General features: G+C 36.5%; 1 protein-coding gene across 4 annotated transcripts; it reads right to left on the reverse strand.

Moving 5' to 3' along the window:
* Positions 1-508: 508 nt before the first annotated feature.
* On the reverse strand, positions 509-24,322 carry LOC6733096 (cytohesin-1). Of its 4 annotated transcripts, none has more exons than XM_016177965.3 (9): positions 24,034-24,322; positions 23,449-23,522; positions 7,298-7,430; positions 5,785-5,883; positions 5,598-5,697; positions 5,349-5,523; positions 1,354-1,559; positions 1,074-1,287; positions 509-1,015 (listed from the first exon to the last, which is right to left on the reverse strand). In XM_016177965.3, the coding sequence occupies exons 1-9, from the start codon at positions 24,110-24,112 to the stop codon at positions 863-865; spliced, it is 1,233 nt and encodes a 410-aa protein (XP_016025811.1). In that variant the 5' UTR covers positions 24,113-24,322; the 3' UTR covers positions 509-862. The 4 variants fall into 4 exon arrangements, with proteins under 4 accessions (XP_016025811.1, XP_039146935.1, XP_016025812.1 ...); XM_039291001.2 differs by lacking the exons at positions 23,449-23,522; positions 24,034-24,322 and adding exons at positions 8,628-9,800; positions 19,499-20,017; XM_016177966.3 differs by lacking the exons at positions 23,449-23,522; positions 24,034-24,322 and adding exons at positions 9,567-9,800; positions 19,499-20,011.
* Positions 24,323-24,416: the final 94 nt, after the last annotated feature.

A 24,416-nucleotide genomic window follows, 5' to 3' on the forward strand; every position in this document is an offset into this window, starting at 1 on the left:
GTTTTTGCTTACACATCAACGAGCAATTTATACATTATTTTAAACAGTTATTGCATGCGTTTTACTCTTCCAAACATGTTGCGCTTGGCCTGTCTCCCTCTATTCAAATTAGCAACCGTTGAATCAAATATATTGTGGTGGAAGTTGGTATTAATAATAATAGTTTAAATTCGATCTTTGGTTCAATAAAAACTATGTCACGCAGTCCAAATTCTCCGAAAGAAGATCATTTGCTGTCTAAACTAATTTCAGAATTTATTAATTTAACAATTTTTTGTTAAAAAATTTTAAAGTTTATTCGCTGTTAGCAATTTTTTTACAACAATTGTCAAACAACATGGTTATGCTATTTTCATTTGCATCAAATATTTAAACATATAAATAAAGAACAGCGTTTGGCGGCTGGGATATGTTTTTAATAATAGAGGGATAAGGGACAACTTAGGCAGTAAAAGGCAAATTTAAACCCATATTCGAAGACTTATGTCTATAATGAAACTAAACTAAAATTTGCACTAATGAAATGTGAATAAATGTGTATTTCTACTTTACGACATTTTAAATTATTTTAATTTTGGTTATGCTAATTTTCAATAAGTTATATCACAACAATAGAGACAAAGTGCGTCGGCGTGTGAAGGCTTGTTTCGAGTCAATCAAACAAAATACAAAGACATTATTTGGGATTGTGCCAATGCGGAAGGTAAAACATTGGTTCAACATGGAAATACTCTCACAACACAACCTATATAATTGGTATATGCATTTGCACTTGTATAAATAGGGGTAGAGAGCAACACAAGCGAGTAGCAGAGTTTCACTGAGATCCAAGACAAAAGATTCGCCGAGCTGCTTATTAGTATTAACTCTTGCTGAGTGCCTTTTTTTTTCTTTGTACCAGGATGTCATAAAACGGATTATGGCTGATGGACTGCGTCAAACGCTTGATCCACTCCTGTTGATCTTCCTCCGTGGCAGCGGACATGCGGTACACCGTATGCTTGCCCTCTACCACCTGAAATATGAAAATATAACTAATTAAGCAGTACATTTTTTTTATCTTATATACTTACTTTGCCCTCAGAGTCAGTCTTGCACGCCTTGATTATATCAGCACCGCCCGTCGCAAACAGCTCAAAGCAGTGCGGTTTGCTGCGATCGTGAATCTCGCGCACCGATATATTCTCCAGCGGTATAATGCCGCGTGGTTCCTTATCCGTTGTGTATTCAAAATAGTATAAGCAATTGTCGTTCAAAATAAACCAACGTCGTTTCCACGATTTGTATCTTAGCCAAAAGAGAAAAAGCAATTCGTTGGTTAGGCAACCATCTTGGCATTATTTATCAACTTACCTGCCGCCTTGCTTCCACAGCCAGCCCTCCTTGTCGGGATTGAAGAAGGTGTGCATCAAATCATTGCCATCATCCTGTGGTATTTTAAATGGCTCTGTTCGAATTGATTCGTAAAGGGATTCCAGCAGGCCACGGGGCAAATCTCCGCCGTTGTTGATGCCACGATTCATCGATATGAATTGATCAACGGTGGGTTTGTCTTTAACCTGTTGAAAACAGAATTGTAGCTTGCATTGAAGTAAAGTTCGGTGATCAAAATCGAATAAAAATTTCGATAATAAGATTATAAATCTCTTTAACTTTAGTCGCAAACCTGCAGTCGTTGCTGTGCAAAACAGCACGCATTCTAAACTTTGGACTCTGTCTTGCAGAGTCGGCATATGGACAACAACAAACAACAGTGGATAAGGTGCGTTAAACTTGCAATTTGTGCCCATTGGGCCCATCTGCCCATTAGGCTGGTGACTTGTCTCTCACTTTTTAACGCACAGGCCGGCGTGAGATAAGAAAATGTTTTCTATTTTTTTCGAGTTATTTTAGTTATTTATTAATTGGATAAAAACACACCTTCTAGTCCACCGCTCTCGGAAGAGCTGAATCGATTCGATGAAGAAAATCGCTGGACATACTCCAGCAGAGATACGAGCTATGATTGCCTCAAGGCAATAAGATTGTTTTGGCCTTTCACAAAGAAGTCTTGGTAACACCAGCTCTGCTTCAACAGTAACTAATACAGTTACCACTTCCCTTGTTTGTTCAACAACAACAACGTACTCTTGGCTGGTGGAAATGACGACGAAGAAGCCATTATCGTACAAACTAGACAAAATCTGTTCTTTGTAAATCTTAAGCCGACTCCGAATGTGGCCGAGTCTCTAAAAGTAAGCCGTATTGGAAGGCACAGGGTTACAGTGGAGAAGGCTACTCGCAACAAGGACATAGCTCAATGTTACAATTGCCAACATTTTGGCCACACCCGCAATCGCGTTCATTTAAGCCCAGTTTGCGGGAATTGTGCGGGTGAGCATCCTACCGGTTCTAAATCATGTGAGACACACCTAAACAATCAATACGTATGTGCAAACTGCTCGGAGAATCACCCTGCAGTTTTAAAGGCTGCAAAGTCAGAATAGAATTGAGTAAAAAATTAAAGCCAGGGCCTAGACCACCCAACTACACCATTAACAGAAATAATGAAATCCGCCATGTAAAATACAAGTCGTCGTCAGCTGTCAGAAATGGAGTCTCCTATGCTGAGATAACAAGAACTAAAGCTGAAAACAACTACAGCGTTCCTGCTAAGAAACTCACTCTAAATACTGAGGAACAATACAACTCTAACAGGAACCTTGACACTCTCGAGAAGGCAATCTTGGACATTAACGCCAGATTGGATCAACTTTTTAAATTAGTCATGGAAACAATTGAGCCCAACAAAGCTTTTCGTGATCTAGTTCACGTTCTGATTTCTAAAAAATGATAGTCTTAAACTTAAAAATCATGTACAGAAGAATGAAGAACTTCGACTTTTTCTTATTGCCCACTCTATAGACATCATGTTAATTATTGAAACTCATATGCGCCCTGGATGAAAAGTATACACTCCTATGAACAATATTATGCCGATCATCCAAGTAACACCGCAAAAGACGGTTCTGCAATCTTCATCAAAGCCAATATTCGCCACAGTCAAAATAAATCAACAATGCGCACTGATTTACAAGTCACCAGTCTCGATGTACCAACGAATGGTGGTATTATCAAAATAGCTTCTCTGTATCTTCCTCCAAATAAGCGTTGGACTAAAAGAGACTGATCACATTGGGCCCCAAGTGTATAGCAGGAGGGGATTACAATGCTAAGCACCAATGGTGGGGCAACCTAAGGGTATGCAGTCGAGGAAAACGACTACAAGAGGCCATCATAACTAGTTCTAGCGAAGTTCTAGCTACAGGTGAACCTACCTTTTACTCATCTAACACTAGACTGACGCCAACAGCTTTGGACTTTTATATCGTAAATGGGGTGCCAATAAATAAACTTTCAATTGAAAAAAAATACGATTTATCTTCTGACCACCTACTTATAGTAGCAACATTAAGGCACACTCCCCAATATAAATCCAGAAAGAAATCCTTACTAGCTTCCGGCTCCTCTGTCGAAACATTTAGGAATGTCCTAGACAGAAGCATTAACCTAAACATGGATATAAATTATCCAGAAGACATCGAAGATGCTATACTGATGTTCATGGACAAAATTCACGTGGCTGTGACACTTGCTACACCAGGAAGCAGAATTTCTCCTACCTAGAGTAGACGCAGTATACTTCCACAAAACGCTTCAGTTCTCATACATCAAACGATGAGCTAGGCGAGAATTTTCCAGAACAGGAGACGCACGCGCCCACAACATTTACAAAAGGTTATCAAATCGTCTTAACAAAGAGCTCAAACCTAAAAAATCGCCTGGTGAGGACCTCCTAGATAACAGGATGCTCAAACTCCTTCCCATCAAAGCTGTACTTTTCTTAGTCCTATTGTTCAATAGCGCTCTAAGGCTGGGACACTTTCCAAGCAAATGGAAATCAGCAATCATAACCATGATTCCTGGAAAGCAACCCACTGAAGTAGATGCATATAGGCCCATTAGTCTTCTACCCGCGCTAGGGAAAATGTTAGAAAGGGTAATACTAGAACGCATCCTCAAACTTCCAAGCGTGAGTCAAGCTATTCCAATGTGGCAGTTCGGTTTCCGAAAAAGTCATGGCACTCCAGAACAGCTACACCGATTGACAAACTTTGCTCTGGAGGCAATGGAGGACAAGATGTATACAACAGCTGTATTCATGGATATACAACAAGCCTTTGATAGAGTTTGGCATGATGGTCTTCTAAGTAAGCTTAAGACCATTTTGACGCCACAGCTATTTCTTCTTATCAAAAGCTTTCTATCGAACAGACAGTTCAGTGTGGTTGTCGATGGCGACATCGATGGTTGTCGATGGCGACAACACTTCGACACGAGACCTTCTACAAATACCTCGGGGTGATTTTGGACAGAGGACTAACGTTTCAAATGCATGCGACTATGATCAAGCAAGCAGTACTTTCAAAGGCTGCAAAAATGTCGTGACTCTTATCGCCGAGAAACAAACTCTCATTGGCAAATAAAGTTCGCCTGTATAAATCCATCTTGACCCCAATTTGGAAGCATGCGTTGCAAATATACGGAATTACGGCCAGAACTAATCTGAATAAAATAAGAGTTGCTCAAAGTAAAGTAGTTAAATCACTATGTAACTCCCCCTGGTACATGAGAACCAGAGATATAGAAAGAGATCTTAATATTCCAAAGATAGGCGATGTATTGAGGACCAATGCGAGATTATTAAAATTATTTGTTCATGGAAAACAAATAAATTTAATATTGTTAGAGTAGCTTAATTTGTAAAGTAATGTATATATTGGTATGCCTATGCTGTAAAATTTTATGTAAAACCTGGTAAACTGCTACCTATGTGGCAGCTTGTTGAATTCAATTAATAAAATTTACAAAAAAAAAAGAACATAAAAAAGAAGTCTAGACTAAATTTTATAAATACGAACCGACGGTTCCTATAGGAACAACCAAAAAAATTGTTTAAAAAAAAACAATTCCTGGACAACTGCAATTGAAAAAGGATTTGGGGAATTTTAGAAAATAAGGACGAATAGACGACATTTTTACATATATCAACTCGGTTGTTAATACTGGAAAAGAATAAAATACGTTATTGGTTGCCAATGCCAAACTCCTAAATATATTCAATATACTCGGCAAGGGTATAAAAAGCTATATTCCTGATATAAACCTGAATTTGAAAAAAATATAGTGGAGTAAATGTTCTGCTTTTTTTACTCTTTACTGCGACTCAGTCAAAATGATGATATCCGAATTTTTAAGATTTGAAATAAACAAGTTATTCTTGTATCCAAACATATTAAAGTGCTTACAGATGGATTGTGTAGTGAGGTATTTAGCATTATAATTGCGAAGCTGAGCACATAGCATGTGTCCGTGTTGGTGAATATATCTGGATTTAGTTGACAGTAGCGCTGTGCGAAGGTCTCCATCATGCGATCGATCTTTTGTGCCTCGCCGGGCAGGCGAAACGACCACAGAAATTGTCTGTAGCAAGGAAAACGAAGAGAGAAACAATGCTATTAGCGATTGTGGTAATAATGTGGTTGTCGGGCACCTACCTGAGTGCTTGTACTAGAATGAGATTGGTGAAATCGTGAAGCGCCACAAAAGCCTTGAGCACATCTTCATTAAAATCGTTTTTTTCGCCGAGGTAATCGCCTAGAAATAAGTATATTTTTAAAGTTTTTTTCGTATCGAAGGCCGTAGGGCGTAGGGAATCAATAACTGTTATTTGCAATAATTTACCAATGGCTGTTTTATTCAGTCCCTCTCCCTTATAGAGAAAGTGGGCAACGTCCTGGGGATCATGACGTAGCAGCCTGTTTTCAACGAGATACTCAATGCCTAAAAAAGTAAGACAAAATTGTAAAAATATTAAAATATAAGTTAACTAACTGCATATATCCGTAAATCGTATAGTAAGGGGTATACTAGATTCGTTGGAATGTATCCAACCGAGAAAAGCGTTTCCGGCCCTATAATTTGATAGCAAAGTCGATCCTCCCATGTCCGCTTGTCTGTTCGTCCGTATAAACGTCAACTCCTCAGGAACTATTAAAGCTATAAAATTGAGATTAGTGGAGAAAGTAGAGTTGTCAGCTCCTCCCAAAGTGAGTGTTCTACAATTTTTGTAACTATACGAGTTACTCGTAAAGTAAAAGGGTTGAAATTCGTTGAAATGTATGAAACAGGCAGAAGGAAGCGTTTCCGACTACATAAAGTATATGTGATCAATAGCCGAGTCGATCTAGCCATGTCCGTCTGTCCATATGAACGTCGTAATATCTATCGATATCCCAGAAAAATTATAAAATTTCGCGTTCGCATTCCTAGTTGCTGAGTAACGGGTAAATGATAGTCGGGCAACTCGATTTCCAATTTTTTAACTTAATTTTTTTTTGCTAATTTCCACCGATTGTCAAAATATATTTTTAAATTTCTTATTTGCAATCCCACTATTCGAGTAACTCGTCTATAGAGTTCTCTCTAGACTAGTAACAAAGCAAAAAAGAATAGCAATGTATATTTTCATTTAAAGTGGGCGTGGTAAAACGGGTTTTTATCAAATCAATAGAAATACTAATAAAAATATGAAAAAGATCAAAATATTTTTCAAAAGTGAGGTCGTGGCAGGTTTGGACGTTACATAGATAGAAATTTACAAGACTAATAGAAACATGAAAAAATTACAAAACATTTTTCAAAAATGTGGCAGTCTTGTGCGGTTTTTGGGCGTTACGGTGTGGCTTCATGGCCCTTTGAGCCGAGTCCTTGTCTCTACAATCTGTAGGCTGAATCTCAACCTTCTAGCTTTTACAGATCCTAAGATCTAACCGTTCATACGGACAGACGGAACTGGCTAGATCGACTCGGCTATTGATCCCACATTAAGAATATATATACTTTATATGGTCAATAAATCTTACTTATCATGAATCTTATTACTTATCAATGAATACTATACTCTTTTACTCTTTTTAATAATTTATTTAAGCTAATATAAATTATTAACTCCACAATTAACAACTGCCACCCTACACAAGGTGATATAAATGGCACATTTGCATCGAACTTTAGCATTCGTGACATAAGAGATACCGGTTTAACACGTAGATTAATGTTGAATAGCTAAATAAAAACCAGTAACATATTTACGAATGCGTTAATCCAGACTTGAAAACAACTTATTGACGAAACAAGCCTAAATCCCGACAACTAATTCGAAATAATGTTGGTTAGTTTGCAACCATTTATTTACCTTTTTTTGGGTCCATGTTAAACTTTTTACGGCCAATGGACATCTGTTTATCTTTATTGGAATGCTTGCAGTCTTCGGGCACATCCAGCGCCTCCATTTCTGATACAACCTCGCACAACTCATCTTTAATTTGCTGAAATTATATAATCAAAATTGTACAAATTATAATAATATTTTTAATGAAATTTAGATATAACTAGGCAATTCAAAGTTAATGAATGTAAAATGTTTTTCATAATGTGCAAGTGTCGCCGGATGAAGTAAAATAAAAAAAAGGGAGAATGCCATAGTTGAGTTCCCCGACTAATAAAATAATGAAAAAATATCCAACGATTTTTCAAAAATGTGGGCGTAGCAGTTTTATGGCGTTAGAGTGGGCGTGGGAATCGATGCAAATCGATAGAAATTTACAATACTAATAAAAATATGAAAAAATATCAACACAACACAGCGTGGCAAGATGGGTCAACAAACTGGCGGTGCGTCTTTGTCTCTAGAATCTGTATGCTGAATCTCAACCTTCTAGCTTTTATAATTTCCTGAAATCAAACGTTTTAAGACCATAAAAATAGAGGCTTGATCTATATGTTCTTAACGATGTACTATCGAATGTTTTTTACACTTTCCTTAACCACTGTAACATGTGGTTATGGGGGCATGTAATTTATTATTTATTTTAATTCAAAGTTTGACATAGTAGTACCAAAGACATTAGAATAATATTTTGAAAATAATTAAAAATGAGGCACGAAGTGCGGTCATAAGCACCTAAGAATCGAAGTCTACTCTAATTTTTCACACGTCGCAAGCTGAATACTCTGTCTAATGACAATTATTCTAATATAGTCTAATTTTAAATTTATTTTGTGATATTATGTATATAATTTCGGCTATTATTTTTTTCAAGGTTTATTCAAAAAATAATATCATTGCCTTAAGCAATTCAAAACAAGAATACTTTACATGGTACCATTTAATAAAAAATAATATAGAATTAAAGTCTAAGAACTTGTAAAGTTATTTATATTTTGTCAAATTTACAATGCACGAGCATACGCGTGCACAGTTGTCGTCTGTCACTGTTGCGTAGAAGAGAGCTGATGGCTGTAGAGCGCTCCGCTCTCTCGCTCTTAAACAAAAATTCAAAAGAGCCAGGAGACACCTCTAGAGCCGGCCCTAAAAAATCGTGTGCAAAAAAATCGTATGGCGTTACGCATCTTGTTATTCTGGTGTCTTTGGAAGAATCATTTGTTATGGCATTAAAAAGTATAGCCAATTTTTAAAGTTTTACATTCTGAAGTCTAAATCGGTGTTCTCCCACTTTGCATACCTTTGATGGTCGCCTGAGGATGAATAGATTGTCACTCTGTTCAGTATTGATGTCATTTCGCTCGAGAAGCATGCGGCAACTCTCGCACAGATTCGATTGCTGGCTCTCTCGCTTGCTGTCGTTGTTATTATTATTTGAATTACATTTGTTGGTTTTGTGTATGTTAGAGCTCCGCTCGGACTCACTTTGTGAGTTGGAGCTGTCGTCAATGAAGCGCATTTCGCCGATATCGGGTGTAAGCGGTGAACTGTTTCTCGAACTAAGATCCGTTTCCAGAAACAACCCGCCAGTTTCAATTTCATTCTCCACGTCAAGCATGCGACCCAGGGAATTAGAGCGCGGTTTGCGGGCGGATCGCCTTGCGATTATTTCGCCATTTTCATTTAAAAGCAGTTCCACGGGTCGCGACACAATTAACGTTCTTGTTGTCGTTGTGATGGTTGTGTGCTTGTACTCCGTTCGCTTGCTTAAGAGTTCCGTGTTGGGTTCATCGCAGGGTAGGCGCTGTATCTCTGTGACTTTCGTGGTTACATCGCTGCAATTTACAGTTTGGGTGCTTAATGTGGGGCTGGCGGGAGGTGGGCTGTCCGGCGCTAATTTCGTGATAGTATATGTGGCCACACTAGTGTAGGGAGCAATGGAAGGGGAGCGGGGCTTGGGTGGAGGTTTCAGCGCGATCACAATGTCCGACTTAGGCGTGGCCATAGTAGGGCTTTCATTTCTGTCCCCTCTTTTCGTTATAGAATTGCATGAGCATCGAACGCAAACGCTGCTAGGGCTACTATCACTACGGCTGCCCCTTTCACCTAGAGGCCAACGATTTTCTTTAAAAGCGGCAGACGATACATTTCGGGTGTTGACATAGAAAGTGCTGTTGCTTCGCCGACTTTCAGGGAATTCCGATTGAAATAACTCCACACTTACACCATCGCAACTCACCGGCGTCGTGGATAGGTCAAGGCAGCTCCTTTGCAACGGCTGCTTTCTGACAACACTTTCACTTCCTCCCAAGCCGGAGGAGCATTTCTTGTTTTTGGGCTGCCGACGAAGCGAGGAGAACCAGTTACTTATGCTGGGACGCTTCTGGTGGAGGGATGCCATCCTTCTTGCACAATTTCTCACTTCCTCGGAAAAAAAATGCTGCACTTAAGCATGCCTCTCCATGGTGCCCCGCTGAAAATTTTATAGATCTAAGTTTAAGAGAATCTTTTCGGTCCAATTTCTTGAGGTAGTCAATTTACAAGTACAATTCGGCGTTTTTGGCTTTCATACCCGATAATCATTTAGTAAGGCAAAAATGGCATTTAAATAACCTACCAAAATAAACTAAGAGTAAAAGAAATGGTCCAACTCCTTACGGCAACCTAAAGCATTCAGAGTCTCTTTAGTACAGCAGTGTTATTGCTGCTCGCATATCTCAATCTCTATCGCACTTCCATTAGCTGGGTAACAAATACGTTATTTGTCATTGTTTAATAATTAACCGTCATTCGGTAAGCCAGCTTATCCTTTAAATTACAATAGAGTCTAAAGTATTGCGATCACTATCTATGAACCAAAGCTACTTCAAAACAATGGTCTGGGTGTTCTGGGTGGGTTCAAGATATGCTTCCTGCATTCTTTCTTGGTGAACACTGGTTAAACCAAAGACCCTAGAATATTCTAGTGTCTTTGGTTAAACGAATGTATATTGTTTATTGGACAATTTCATCGACACAATCACAAAGTCATACATCAAATTAATGCGATCAGAGATGGCAAGTGTATTACTTTTGTACCCAAAGGCACCTTGATTTCCGTTAGTTTTGTGTATTCTTACAAAAGCAACCTGTTGGCACGTTTGCTTACTTTTTTTCTGCAGACATTTCCCACATCTCATTAAAATGGCAATGGGGAAGGGTTCAGCTATGTATTTTTCACTGAAATTAGAGAGTATTGTGACCAATCTACATAAATATTACCGACCTGAGACTGACTGCGCCCTTTTGCAGATACCTAAATATGTTCTGAGGCTTTTAGTGTATCAACGTGGTAGCAACAGGTACTCCCAAACAACAACTGCGCTTTTGAATAGGTCGTGTTTCTTATAAAGCCGTTTTTGTATATATTTGCTAATTGTGTATTTCGCTTTCGCACTCCGTTTTTGACAGCTTATTGTTCTGGCACTTCTCGATTCATAACAATGTAGGTCAATTCGATAGGCTTAATCGTCTACGCGTTGGAAATTCAGCATTCCCCGTTAAAAATGTAAGATATTTTGGGCGTTAGAGTAAGCGTGGAAAAAAGTATTTTGGCAAAACCTGAACCTATTAGTTAGATAAACCGGAATTTTACTGGAAAGCGTGTTAGCTAATGCTTGAAATATGCGCCCAGTTTCTAAATTATACAACGATACCATCTACGAAAAATTCATTTTTGTATTAATTAATTACTAATGGATGTAGAATATACATATGTTAGTCGAATATAACATATATTTAGCACTTGACCATATTGACGCTCAATAACTTTTATCGAAAAATGTTTAAATCTCTGCGTATTTTTGCAGAAAACGTTTTGAATTTTTACATTTGAAAGTGATACCAAGACAAAGAGTCGAGACAAGGCAAGACCACATAATCGTAGTACGTCCCGGTCCCCAGCCATCCGCTTCCGCTGGTCGTTTTCTATCTTTCTAGACGTGAGATGTCTGCAAATGCTGTTGGCCGAAGTCTTTTGAACTCGGAAAATATACGAACCGGTACCGGTTTTCTCCTCCCTTTATAATATCTACCATTCCATTTTTTTGGTGGAATTTCTGCCATTTTCGTTGGTTGGTTGATTCTTGGTTCTTTTGTCTGACTTTCTACATCTTTCTACATGTTTCTACATAATGCTTCCTGACTACTGTTTGCTGGAATAGATACCTTAATTCTTTACTTATATTTTAACTCGAATTGTTTATAAATTGAATATTTTCCTAACTAGGAGAGAAAAAACATGAAACCATTGTCTTTTATTAAAGTCACAACATGTGTGCAGCGTAGGTCCTGGAGATTATATTTGTACGCCGTATTCTCAGGGACCTTCTGCGCATATCTAGCAGGAGCGCATTCGTTTGGCTCCCTCACAAAAAATACATCTTCATTTCGAAGGCAGCTGTTTCCACGTTGACAGCTTGTTCGAAGTTTGTTCTGAAGCATATGTATTAGATTTGGAAACCGTAAGAAGTGTCTGGCATTATTACGGCCTGGAAGGAGCAGCATGAACAGCAGTACTGCGTCGCGAGTTTACCTTTGGGATAACCAACGATCAAGGCCAGTTGGTCTGGGTAATTCCTATTCCCAGGAACCAATACTCCTATTATAGAGATATGTATTCTTATGACTATACTATACCATAATTCAGTATGAAAATTCTAATTCTAATTCTTTTCTTCGTTACCATCAAATCCATTTTTGTCTTTCTTTTATTTATATATATATATTATATATTATAATACTATTATATTATTTATATTTACGTATTCCAAGCAGCTATGCTTTCTTTGGTTTAATGGAAACCCGAAATCGAGGACTTTTAGGATGAAAAGCGTGGATTTAGTAAAGCGCTCGAAACCCTAAAAGAACCCTTGACACACAAAACGGCTATTTCGAACGGGGTACAGTAAAAGCCTCTGAGCTTTCTTTCCCTACTACCTTTTATTGGTTATCAATTGTGTAGGGTAAATTAACAAATACGAGTTGGGCAATTTTTTTTTGTTTAGTTTTTTGTATAAATGCACATTACATAGTTTCAAAGTTAGTTTCAAGTTAGTACCTGTACCTGTTTCCGCTAGACAGCAAAAGCAGACAAATGAGAGTATATAAGCTCAAAATGAACCTTTAAATTTAAAAGTAAACAAATAACCAACTTGCATTCTTGCATAATCTGCAACTAAAATCACACTAACAAACTCCCAATTCGATAACGCTATATGTAATTTTTAATTGCAAAAGGACAGGAAGTAATTTTAAAATTTAAGATTATACAAAAAATCTTAGCTAGTTTAGTTAGCTAACTTATTTAATTATCTGCAATCGGTAAAAAAGAAAACGTAAGTTGATGTCATGACACGTGATTTTTCTAAGTGCATCTTGAACAACGTTTATTATTTAAAGTTGTGATTACCTCATACAGAATTGTCAGAATTGTAACATGCCTTCGCCTATGCTACGTAAGTACTTAATAGATGTCACTCATCATAAGTACACATGTAAGTAGCGAATACTGAACTTGTTATAGTCAAGCCAATTAACAATTATAGTTCGCAAGATCTGAAAATTTTACTGTTTATGCTGAGTTTCAAACTTGCTATGATAAGACGTCAATGTTCTTATTTGGACCATTTACTTTTAGCAGGACAATAGAAAAAGTGAGGTTTACAGTGGACCAGAGTCAGTCGAACAAAAAACAAGATAATATAAAATATTTAATGTATCGTAATTAGTAGATTTGTATATTTCTATTCGTAAACTTTGTATTTGTATATTTATATTAGGAAAGAGAAATGGATATACATATGTAATTTCATTTAATTTTAAATGATATTATTTTCGCTCAAATAAGGGACCCTGCGACCAGGGACAGAATTAACTGAGGAAACAAGGGGCACTTCAACACAATGTAATCGAATTGCTTAAGCTTTTTGACAATTAATGCCCTGTTATTCTCTCTTTCCGAAAAGAGCCGTATGCAATTTGAAATAGTTTCCGTAGAAGAGAACAGACACACAAAACCGAATGTGATCATTGTAAAAAACAAAAAAAAACTACACTTAGTTGCTTCTTTCCCTTTAAGGAGGCAAGTTATGGATGTTTCACTCTACGTACAGAGGTGGTAAAATGTATTTAGATAAAATACATAGTAATATACTCCAACTGCCGATGATAACACGTTAATGTTTTTGATTGGACTATTTGCCAGGTACATTCAGTTTACACATTTCAAAACTATTTTCTGCTTTGGAAATTTTTGTATTGGCTCCTTAGTCTTAAGTAAGCCAGCTACATAGCAGTTTCTGTGAATACAGATTTAAAATATTTTATACATATATACATAAAAAAAAAAACGCAAGAGAACATTTTTGACAACGTTTATTACCCGTTACTCGTTCACTAGATTCGTTGAAAGGTATGTAACAGGCAGAAGAAAGCGTTTCCGACTATATAAAGTATATATATATTCTTGATCAGTATCAATAGACGAGTCGATTTTGCCATATCCGTCTGCCCGTCTGCATGAACGTCGAGATCTCAGGGACTAGAAGGTTGACATTCAGCCTACAGATTCTAGAGACGAAGCCGCAGGTCAAGTTTGTTGACCCATATTGCCCACTCTAACGTCCACAAGCCGCACACAAATGCCACGCCCACACTTTTGAAAAATGTGTTTATATTTTTTCACATTTTTATTAGTCTTCTAAATTTCTATCTATTTGCAAAAAACTTCGTCACGCCCACTCTCATTTCCTTATTTTATTGCCCCATATCTATCGATATCCCAGAAAAAATATACAATTTCGCTTTCGCATTCACACTAGCGGAGTCACGGGTATCTGATAGTCGTGGAACTCAAATTTTCTACTTAAGAGTTTCAATAAAACTATAGCATTTGCAATTTTCCTGTCTTTGTATTACCGAGAAACCTTTTTATTGTGTACTTCCTGCAGTCACCTGCATAACAAAATATTTAGTTTATATTATAAAAACGAAGATAAGATTAGCGATTAAGCAAACCAACGTTTCCGCAAGAGTCATGTCTAGATTGCGGTAGCATAACTCCACTGTCAACCCAAAAGGCAAGTATTATTTTCGGTTTTCCCTTTAATCGGTGAAAATCAAAGTTCACTCGTCGCACAATTCACACTCCCGCCTATTTTAGGTTAGATGTACAAAACTGCCAGAATACAGGCTGAGTACTGTACAATGGCCCAAAATAGACATAGACACAGGCTGGCCGAGCGCGCCGTTTACATTCTTGGCACCATTACCGAGGAGAGCAAAAATGTTTGCAACACCAGGGGACTTTTAACCTCACCATTCCCTTTTCCTGACCGGTCGGTCTGAGTGTTTTTGGCATGCTTTGTTGGCAGGCTCGCGTTCAAAAAACAAAAAGGAAGCCACCATAAGAAAGTTGCTTCGGCAAGCAGAAGCTTATAAAGCCTTGAAGAAATTATAAAACGAAAACGAATGTTGTGTACCGAAAAAAACCACTTTCTAATAAAAAACAAAGTTTTTCGGTATACCGATAAAATTGGCTAGAATTATAAACTGGGCGTTAGAGTGGACGTGGCAACATGGGTCAACAAACTTGTGCTGCGTCTTTGTCTCTAGAATCTGATCGAGACGTTCACACGGACTGACAAGAATATATATCCCTTATATGGTCGGAATCGTTTCCTTCTGCATGTTACATACTTTTCAACGAATCGAATATACCCTTTTACTCTACGGGTATAAGGAAACTATATTATCTTTTTTTTTTTAATTCAGTCATTTTATTTTTATATATAAAAATATAAAACATAAATTATATGTATGTTGTCAAAAAACTTGTGTATACCATCAGACACATCGGCCTTAATTTTTCCCATCCATTTTTTTAATATTCCTATCGAAGCTATATGGTATTGTGCTTAGATTCAGCATGAACTATCAGCAATAAGAAGTAGACTTTTAAGAAACTTTCATGCAGATAGCTTTTAATCTAAGGCAAGTTTGTGTAAAAACGGAAGGAAATGACTACATCGACTTGGATGTGAACAATGATAAAAAAAATATCTCCAAATTTACATAAATATATAAAAAAATATGTTAAATAGGACAGAAACTAGTAGTAGTGAATCTTAAATCATCACAGTCATAATATATTTAAGGGTTTGTTTAATGTCTTTGGTTTTTATTAGAGGACGAACTGCTCCTTTGCTTGAAATCAAAGATTGGGTGCACTATCACCACTCCATGGCATCGACTGGATTGGAGGCACAGCAATGTTTGGCAAGTTAAGTGGAAATTTTTGGAATATTGACCTGTTGAAACGTCTAAACAAGTCTCAGTTTAGACATCACTTTCAAAATTTTGATAAATACAGCTGTGTTCATAAAAATAACAGTGCAAGGGAAACTAATAAATAAAAAGGTATTTTTCCATGTCTCTTTTCTGAATCGACTTTTTATTTTACTTATTTTTGCAAAATGGAATGTGTAAATATGAAACAAAAGAAAATCCCGTTTGTTATTCATGTTATCCTATTTATATTTACATTCCTGAGCAAATTCACTATTTTTAGGCTGTTCATAAAAATATCAGTGTCTGGTTTTGTCCAATATTTTCTAAAAAGTTAGTTTGGTTAAGTTAATTCGCATATTTAAAAGAGCAATCAAATAAAAAAAAATAAATAAATAAATATATATCTTAGCGGGTAGAGGCTCCCAGGAGAAAAGAATGTTAATTCTTAAGCTAAGAAAGGACGGAAAAACATATAAGGACATTAAAAAAACCCTTGAATGTTCTGCCAAAATGATATCCAATGCCATTAAATATGAATGGAAGCCCGAAAACTGTGGTACCATACGTAAAACCACAGATATAGAGGATCGACGCATAGTTCGTTACAGCAGTCTATCCTTTTGCATCCTTTAGGGACATAATGTCTGAGCTGAACTGGGGAATCAGCGACGTTACTATTCAGAGATGACTACTGAATCAAAATTTAAGTGCGAGGAGTCCACGAAATGTTCCCCTACTTAGCCCAAGGCATATTAAGGCAAGGTTAAGCTTTGCTTAAACCTATCTTAACTGGTCAGTCCCCAGATGACGTAATATCCTTTGGACTGGTGGGTCAAAAATAGTTCTATTTGGTGGAACTGCTTCACTACAGTATATCTGAAGACATCCAAAAACGGAGTACCACCCAAAACACACACTCAAGACTTTCAATCATGGTGGACCTAAAATCCTGGTATGGGCTTGTTTTTATACAATGCATTGTATTGCAACGTATATAGTTAATATATGTGTAGTTGTACTGTTTTTGTGTTGTGTAACATCCAATTTATGTGTATTTTAACAGATAATTCTAAAGTGTCCCCTGAGTTTCGTGGAGTATAACTAATTTTCTGACAAAAGATAAAAACGTCATATTGTACCTTTAACTATTGTCTTTGACGGTAAAGTAATATCTTTTGTTCATTTTGGCTCGTTTTCTAACAATTTTATTTTATATAATATGCAAGTTCGAGTTCAGACAGCGACCTCCTGGACAGTTGGAGGCGTAAAAATAGGCAAATAAATTATGTTTCAGATTACGTTTATTCCGCAATCAACAACAATAATCTGGAATCGAAAAGACAGAAAAGATTGACAAAAAATAGTGCATTTTGAATTATTCATTAAAAGAAAACTGCCCGAGTGTAACAGACAACTAGACCGATATACATATATTGTCAAACATACTAAAAGGATGGCGTGTAAGATAACAATTCTTGTTAGTGATTTTGAAAACTCAAAGACAGCACAGCAATATATAAGCACCAGGCTTTTAAATAAAAGCCATAACAGCGACATATATCCGCCCTATAATGAAGTGATCGAAGCAAAATTACAGAGCCGACCAGAGGGTATAGAAGTAATGGAAAATACTGCTCAAGTACTATTACAAAGTCTCTATATCACCAACGATCCATAAAGTACTTGTCCGCGGATTTCAAATCAATAATTCCGCGTTGGCTCTACTTGGATGCCTAGGCGAAAATGCGAATGAAGCCCGAAATAAACTTTACAAAAGGGACCGACTATTACATGCCAGGAAAAATAGTCGAATCAATACGATGAGTGATATTTTCCACAGAGCGATTGATTCCTCGGACCCACTATTATCAACAATTTGTTTAAAAGAAGGAGACTGAAAAAATAGGAAAACACCACTACCGAAGGCAGTATAAGTCTTTTGAAAATACAATCTGATTTTAAACCTGATAAATCAGACAAAATATTGGATTCACATTCTGATTTTGATTCGAGTTCAGATTCGGAAATTTATAATGTAGAACTAGAAGAAGAAGAGGGCGATTATTCATAAAACAATATATCTATACACATTTATTATATTTAAAAAACAATAAAATTTCGTTGACTCCTGAGTCATACCAGTAGTTAATATGGGAGGCAAAAGAGGGCGTGGTCGCACGGACTCCAAATTGTACAAACTATTTGCGATTTAACAACAAAATGTACAAAGTTTCAATCCTGTAGCTTTATTTTTAGACTTTATGCCAAAAAATTCGAATTCAGGACCACAGTGCAATGGTATGATTCCATAACATATGAGTTATGGTATTATAGACCAAAACGCCAACTAAGTATGTCAACATACTTAGTGATGTCTTACTGTCATATTCTTAATATATTATGTCCTTAAAATGGTTATTCCAACAGGATAATGATCCAAAACACACGAGCAAATCGGCTAAGAATTGGTTCACCCAAAATAGAATAGATGTAATGCCGTGGCCAGCACCATCTTCCGATTTAAACCCGATTGAAAACCTCCCCCCACACGTTAAACAATATGTGTCGAAGAACTCACCGACGTCTAAGGCTCAGATTTGGCAAGTTGTGCCGGATGCATAGTCAAAAATTCCCCCCAAACGTTGGCAGGACCTGGTGGACTCAATGCCGCGTGGATGTAAGGTTGTGCTGGCTAACAAAGGCTATCGAACCGAGTATTAGGCTCTGATTAACACATTAAAAAAGAAATACTAAGTTCGTTCTAGGTAAAGTTGAATTTTGTTAGTATTATTTTATAGCATTGCTATTTCAGTGAACACCAGAATTTCTGACTATTATGTTGTTTTAATCTATATTTTCGAAACTATTGAAGAACTAAAAATTAAACATTTGTTGAATTGCATGAAATTAAATAGCTAATGATATTATGAAAAAAAAATGTCCATTAAAACTGAAAATCATTGGAATTTTTTATCCTAAGCTCGCAGGTCCCAAGCACTGCTATTTATATGAACACAGCTGTAGATAACAATCTGGGATGGTTTTGACTCTATATTATGAAAATGTGCCCCAAATCATAATTGATGAACCACTGTGCTCTACCATTCACATTCCCAAGGTATTATTAAATTTTTTTAGCTGAATCAAAGTATGTATATCTTAGTAAGCCTAAATGCGTTTAAAATTTACATTAATTTCTGTGACGACGCTCTGGCGCACATGGACACTATAAATGATCATGAGGCTTACATTACTTGCCATTATACATATTTGCGAGGAAACGACTGCTTTAAAGTATATATGTATGTTTATTCTTGATTAGGATCACTAGCCGAGGCTATTCGACCATGACTGTCTGTCTGTGCGTATAACGCTGTGATCTCGGGAACTAGAATAGCAAGAAAGTTGGGACTATGTATGCAAACGTTCTAGAAACGTTATTTTCTTTCAAAACTGCCAACAATTTAAACTACCACGCCCACACTTTTAAAAAATGTTTTAATTTGTTTGATTTTTATCCTTTGTGAGTCCATTTCCAAAAAACAGACAAGAACGTGAACTTGGGAAAAACCGGTTGCCATCAAATCAGCGAACAAAACGAGTTGTATGTACAGATAAATTACACAGTAGCGACATCACGGATTGAAGATTCACATTGTCAACACACAAAGAATGAGAAAAACAAAATACATTAGTATGTATGTGTCTGGTTGTGTAGCGGGCATTTGAACATATCAATCTATATATATACATATATCATGAGTAATAAGTGACGCGCATTGTTTTGTACTTGTAAATTGCTTGGACAAGATAAAGAGGTGAAATTTTTGTATGCATATTTACATGGAATATTCCGATGATTCAAATGGCAGTCTGCAAATTATTGCATTTTGCGCTGTCAAGCGACTTCTGGGTAAAAATGATTAGTTATTCTCTTAAAGTTTAATGACGTGTTTTTTCCACTATCAGCACACACAATAAGATAAGATAAGGTGACACTTTTATCCGCTAGCTCTTAATATTTCCATATCAGCAAACTTATTTATTACACATGGCCAGCGAAAACAAACCAAAGGTTATTATTAAATATTAATATTAGATTATTTTTGCAGCAAAGCCTTGGAATTTCATCACTACAAACAACAGAAGCTGCGTGCTAAAATATATTTTTCATTCCACGTTTTGTGTGTGTGATTCATTAAATTGTTGGCACTTGAGAAGTGGAAAGAATGCGAACGAAAAGAGCAAAGAAATTAATATTCAGGTTTAGTTTAAAAGGCCGCGCACTCCGACGGTCCCGTATCCGTCACCTCAACATGTTGCGAAGGCTCTCAGACTCAGACTGAGGGAGACCTCGAACAAGTTGTTTTGGTTCGGTCGTATAGGAGTTGCATATAAGAGTTCGATGCAAACTACTCCTACTACTAAAGAGAGAAAAATGTTCTCATTTCAAATTGTGTGCTTAAAAACGACGCCGCTCACAACAAGTGTCTTTAAGAGTATAAAAGAGCAAGACGGGCGTAACGTTTTTGAAAATAAAATGGGCGAACAGAACCTTAGAAATCGGAAACTATAGAAGCTAGAAAGTGAGATTAAACAAGTAGTAACGTTTACAAACCAACGATAACAGCCACGCTCACACTTACAACAATTTTTTTTATTTTTTTCGGTCCAATATTTTTTATATATTTATTATATTTCAATATGCAAACAAAATTGTAACATCGTAAAAAATTCCTTGCCAATTTCTATCGCTACCCAACAAAGTTGTAAATTATTCCCCCAGCACTTCTGCATGTATGTACATATATACATACATACATACATATGTGCTTTCCCCCGGCTTGAATATTTGCCCAAAACAGCAACTTATCAGCGCACTAGCGCCATTGGCTTGATGCAACTTATCATGATGCAACTACGGCGAAGGAGAGAAGTGCACTCGCATTCAAATCAAAAAATGTTTTACCTACATCCAGCCTTATTACTTTAATGCACTATCAGCTATGAGTCACACAAATCAAAGTAATTAGAAAATATTTGTCTATCACACAATTTCCCAAGACTTTCCTATGGCATACAAAAATATAAATAAATAAAAATAATAAACATAATCAAAATACGCAGAAATGTGATTTTTGTTGATTTCAGTCAGAAGATTGCACGCAGCGAAGAAGACGTTTGCGTATTTTCCTTTCGAAATTTCTGCGCACACAAACGACACATTCAAAGTGTAAACACAAAACATTGCATTCCATTAGTTTAAAGGCTTTGATTACAAATATACTAATTATTCTAAAGGGTATAACACAGATTTAATGACATAAATTGTTAGAAAAACTATATTAGGATATAAAAGTAATGCAGCGTTTCCGTTTCCAAATATCTTGACCCAAGTTAACCCGAATGCTGAACTCGGCTAATTGCCGAAAAATTAAAACTGAATCGGATGTGTAGAACAAAATAAATAGGTAATTTTGCGCTGAGCTAAAAATTATTATTCCTGGCAGTCGGGGAACAAAAGAGAGAAAGGTAGGGGACGATGTGTCAATTGCATATCTAGAATAAAATAATAAATTCCAATAGTTAGGAGAAAAAATAAAAGTGTAGCAACGGGAATTTGGTGGAATCAGAAAAAAATATTACAAGATTTCCATTTACGTGCAGATGTGCATAGTAAAATTTTGACGGTTAACAACACATTATCCTTACACTAAAAGTACTTTAACATTATTAAGGTAGATCAAGTTTTATCATAATCAATAAATAAAGCCGGTTAACAAGGACTCGCACTAGAAAAATGTTAATATTTTCAATAATTTCATCAAATGTTTATTGTAACCATTAATAATTTAATTGAAAGAATCGGAACACACACAAATTTATAAATGACTTTTCAGCACATTCACCTTTGCGTTTTCTCACAAACTGACGATACAAGCACTTGCACATAGTATATATGTATCAGTACAATGACAAAATGGCAACTGTTTAAAAGCCAATAAATAAAAATTCGTGCCCTTTAGATCACGATTCTTGGCACACCTCGAAGAACCACAATCATAGCACGCGAAAAAATCGTCCATTCGCTGTTGGAAGACGCAGTTTTCTTGTTCTGGCGAACCGATCGTCACAGGAGCGATGACTTTAATATTCTAAGTGAATTCCAAAGGGACTGGATTAAAGGTTTGTTGGTTTCGGCTGACCAAACCTTTTTTTTTATTTTGTGATGACCTGTATTTGTATATCACTCGATTTCCAAATAACATTATGTCTTGACAAGACTTTAAATATACTACCAAAATTATCTTTGTGTACGGCAGTCCAAGTACAAGTAACAACTTGTAATGAGGCTGGTGAGGTGTAACATCAACCACAAAAAATATTAAGAAGTTCTTGCTAAAAATTATTGACACCTTTGTATTTTGAGAATTTTTTAGAAATAACATTTTTTGTCGGGTCCTCTATCAGCAAGAAAATGTTTAGTAAGAAAACTTTAGTTCTATCTCATTTGAAAAATTATTCTACAGCCATAACTGTGTTTATGTTGTTTCGATATTTAAATTTGTAAATTTCTATCGATATGCTATATCGATAAAAATACGTTTTGCCACGTCTACCAAACATACTTTCTATAAATGTTTTAATATTTGTTCGTTTTAATAGGAATACTGAAAACATTTAGTCTACACCTTTTCTCAAACCTTTTTATTCATTTGTTAGACTAGTTCGCAATTCCACTACCCGCGTAAAGGGTATCTGTTAGCCGAGAAACTGGTCTATGGCGTGCTCTCTTATTTTCAATTTCAAAGCTGTTTGGTCCATGAAATTCCATAACTTTTGATGCAAGGCTATAAAAATGAACGTTTGAAAGTTATTAGGCAACTAAAAACACTCCTTCACCAATGCAGAACAATGAACGCTTTTCAGTAATAGTTCTTGTACGAAGCGTATCCAAACGCAAAATAGCTTGATAGAAGAAACTTTAGTTCTACCACATTTGGAAAAGTCCTCTAGTTTATCTTGAAAATTTCACACTCCTACAACTTCAGAGCACATGACACCAGAGAAGCCTTTATCAAAGACACTAGAATATTCTAGTGTCTTTGCCTATACATATGTATGTCGTTAAAAACTCATTTTCAAATGCTTTCTTTCAATCGTCGTGGGGGTGAAAAACATGGTCATTGTATTCAGGTACACTGATATGAGCACTAAAATACATATATATATTTTAAAACTTCTGATATTAAACATAAAGAAGTCTTCAGAATTGAAAACTAGTCACGATCGCAACACCAACATAAAATAGCTAAAATTGCCACTAGCCGCCAGATCACATGACTTCCCGCATTAAGCCGTTAAAAACAACCCAAGTAGAAACAAAACTTAATTGGTATCGCTTGTAGGTATTCATAAAAGGGTATAAATACATATATATGCACATATGATGATTTTTGGGATATTTACTTTCGATCATTTGCCAGTGTTGTCAGTGCAGTATTTCCCAAATTAATTTCAGCTACATACATAAGGGATTTTTCTGAGCCCCAAAAAGACTTTTTATCCTTTTCTTTATCGGTTTATTAGAATTTATATATTTTAAGTATAATGTGTCTTGTAGTAAATTCAAAGCCTGCCAAGCCCTCCTTGACGCCAACTGACTCAAAAAGAAGCTGGCAAAAACTCGTCAAAAGAACACCCAACATCACGTACTACTAGTGTATGCGAATATGTTTTTAAATCGTGGTTTCCAAAATCAAAAATGTATGTATATATTGATGGTCAATTACCTGTATTTCGAGTAAAAGTTCCTGCTTCTTGCGTCGCAGCTCAATCAGCAGTTTTTGCTGCTCCGGTGTAAGTTCTGCAAGAACGAGGCGAATCAATAATAATTCATATATTTGTTTCTGGGCATTTTGTAAATTGTATCGCAGCAACAACAGTAAAAAAAAACACCAGAGCAGCATTCCAGGCATACGCACCCAACACACATACACACGTGCATGCACGAGCTGTTTGGGATGCGATGAAAGCATCTTGTGGGCTACGTCACAAGCTGAGGCCGATAAATAAACAATTTTCGGTTGTCGAAACCACAATGGCTCGCTAATTGTGCAAATTGGCTTATTAGCGTTACCAAAGCTCTTCGGACTCAATTCTGATGAAGGCCAAAAACGAGAACACATACATATGCACACTAACATTTCACCTAGCACACAAGTCCATACATACAAATGTTGCTTGTTGCTTCTCTTATTTTGTAGTTGTGGGTATCCCCATTTGGGAGCTTAATAAAATTATCATCGATACAAATATTCGTATTCTGTTCATGCTAGGCAATATCCTTCGGGCAAGCAAAAGTATCTGCTGTTTACCTGGCATTGAGAATTCACTTCGCCCCTTTGAAATGGCTCCGTACGATCTGTTGTCGAAATTGTCCATTGCGCTAATCATCGCGGAGCTACTGAGCTACTACACACTCTCGCGCACACGACACACACTCTAGTTGTACATTTTTCACCAGCAGTTGGCTAATTTTTAGGGCTTTTCATTGAACAATCAAAGACGAACGGATAATAAACAAATCAACACCAAAAAAATTCTATCGCCATTTTCTTTCAGGTCTCCACTAGCGATGTGCTGAATCCAGCTATCGGTTGAGTGAACAACTGAAAAATATGAAGTGCATGCTGTCTTAAGCTGGGTGTTACGCGAGCTCCGTGTGGCAACTTTTAAAATTACTTGATTCCACTGCATC

Source organism: Drosophila simulans, chromosome 2L, assembly GCF_016746395.2.
Source record: "Drosophila simulans strain w501 chromosome 2L, Prin_Dsim_3.1, whole genome shotgun sequence".
NCBI lineage: Eukaryota > Metazoa > Arthropoda > Insecta > Diptera > Drosophilidae > Drosophila > Drosophila simulans.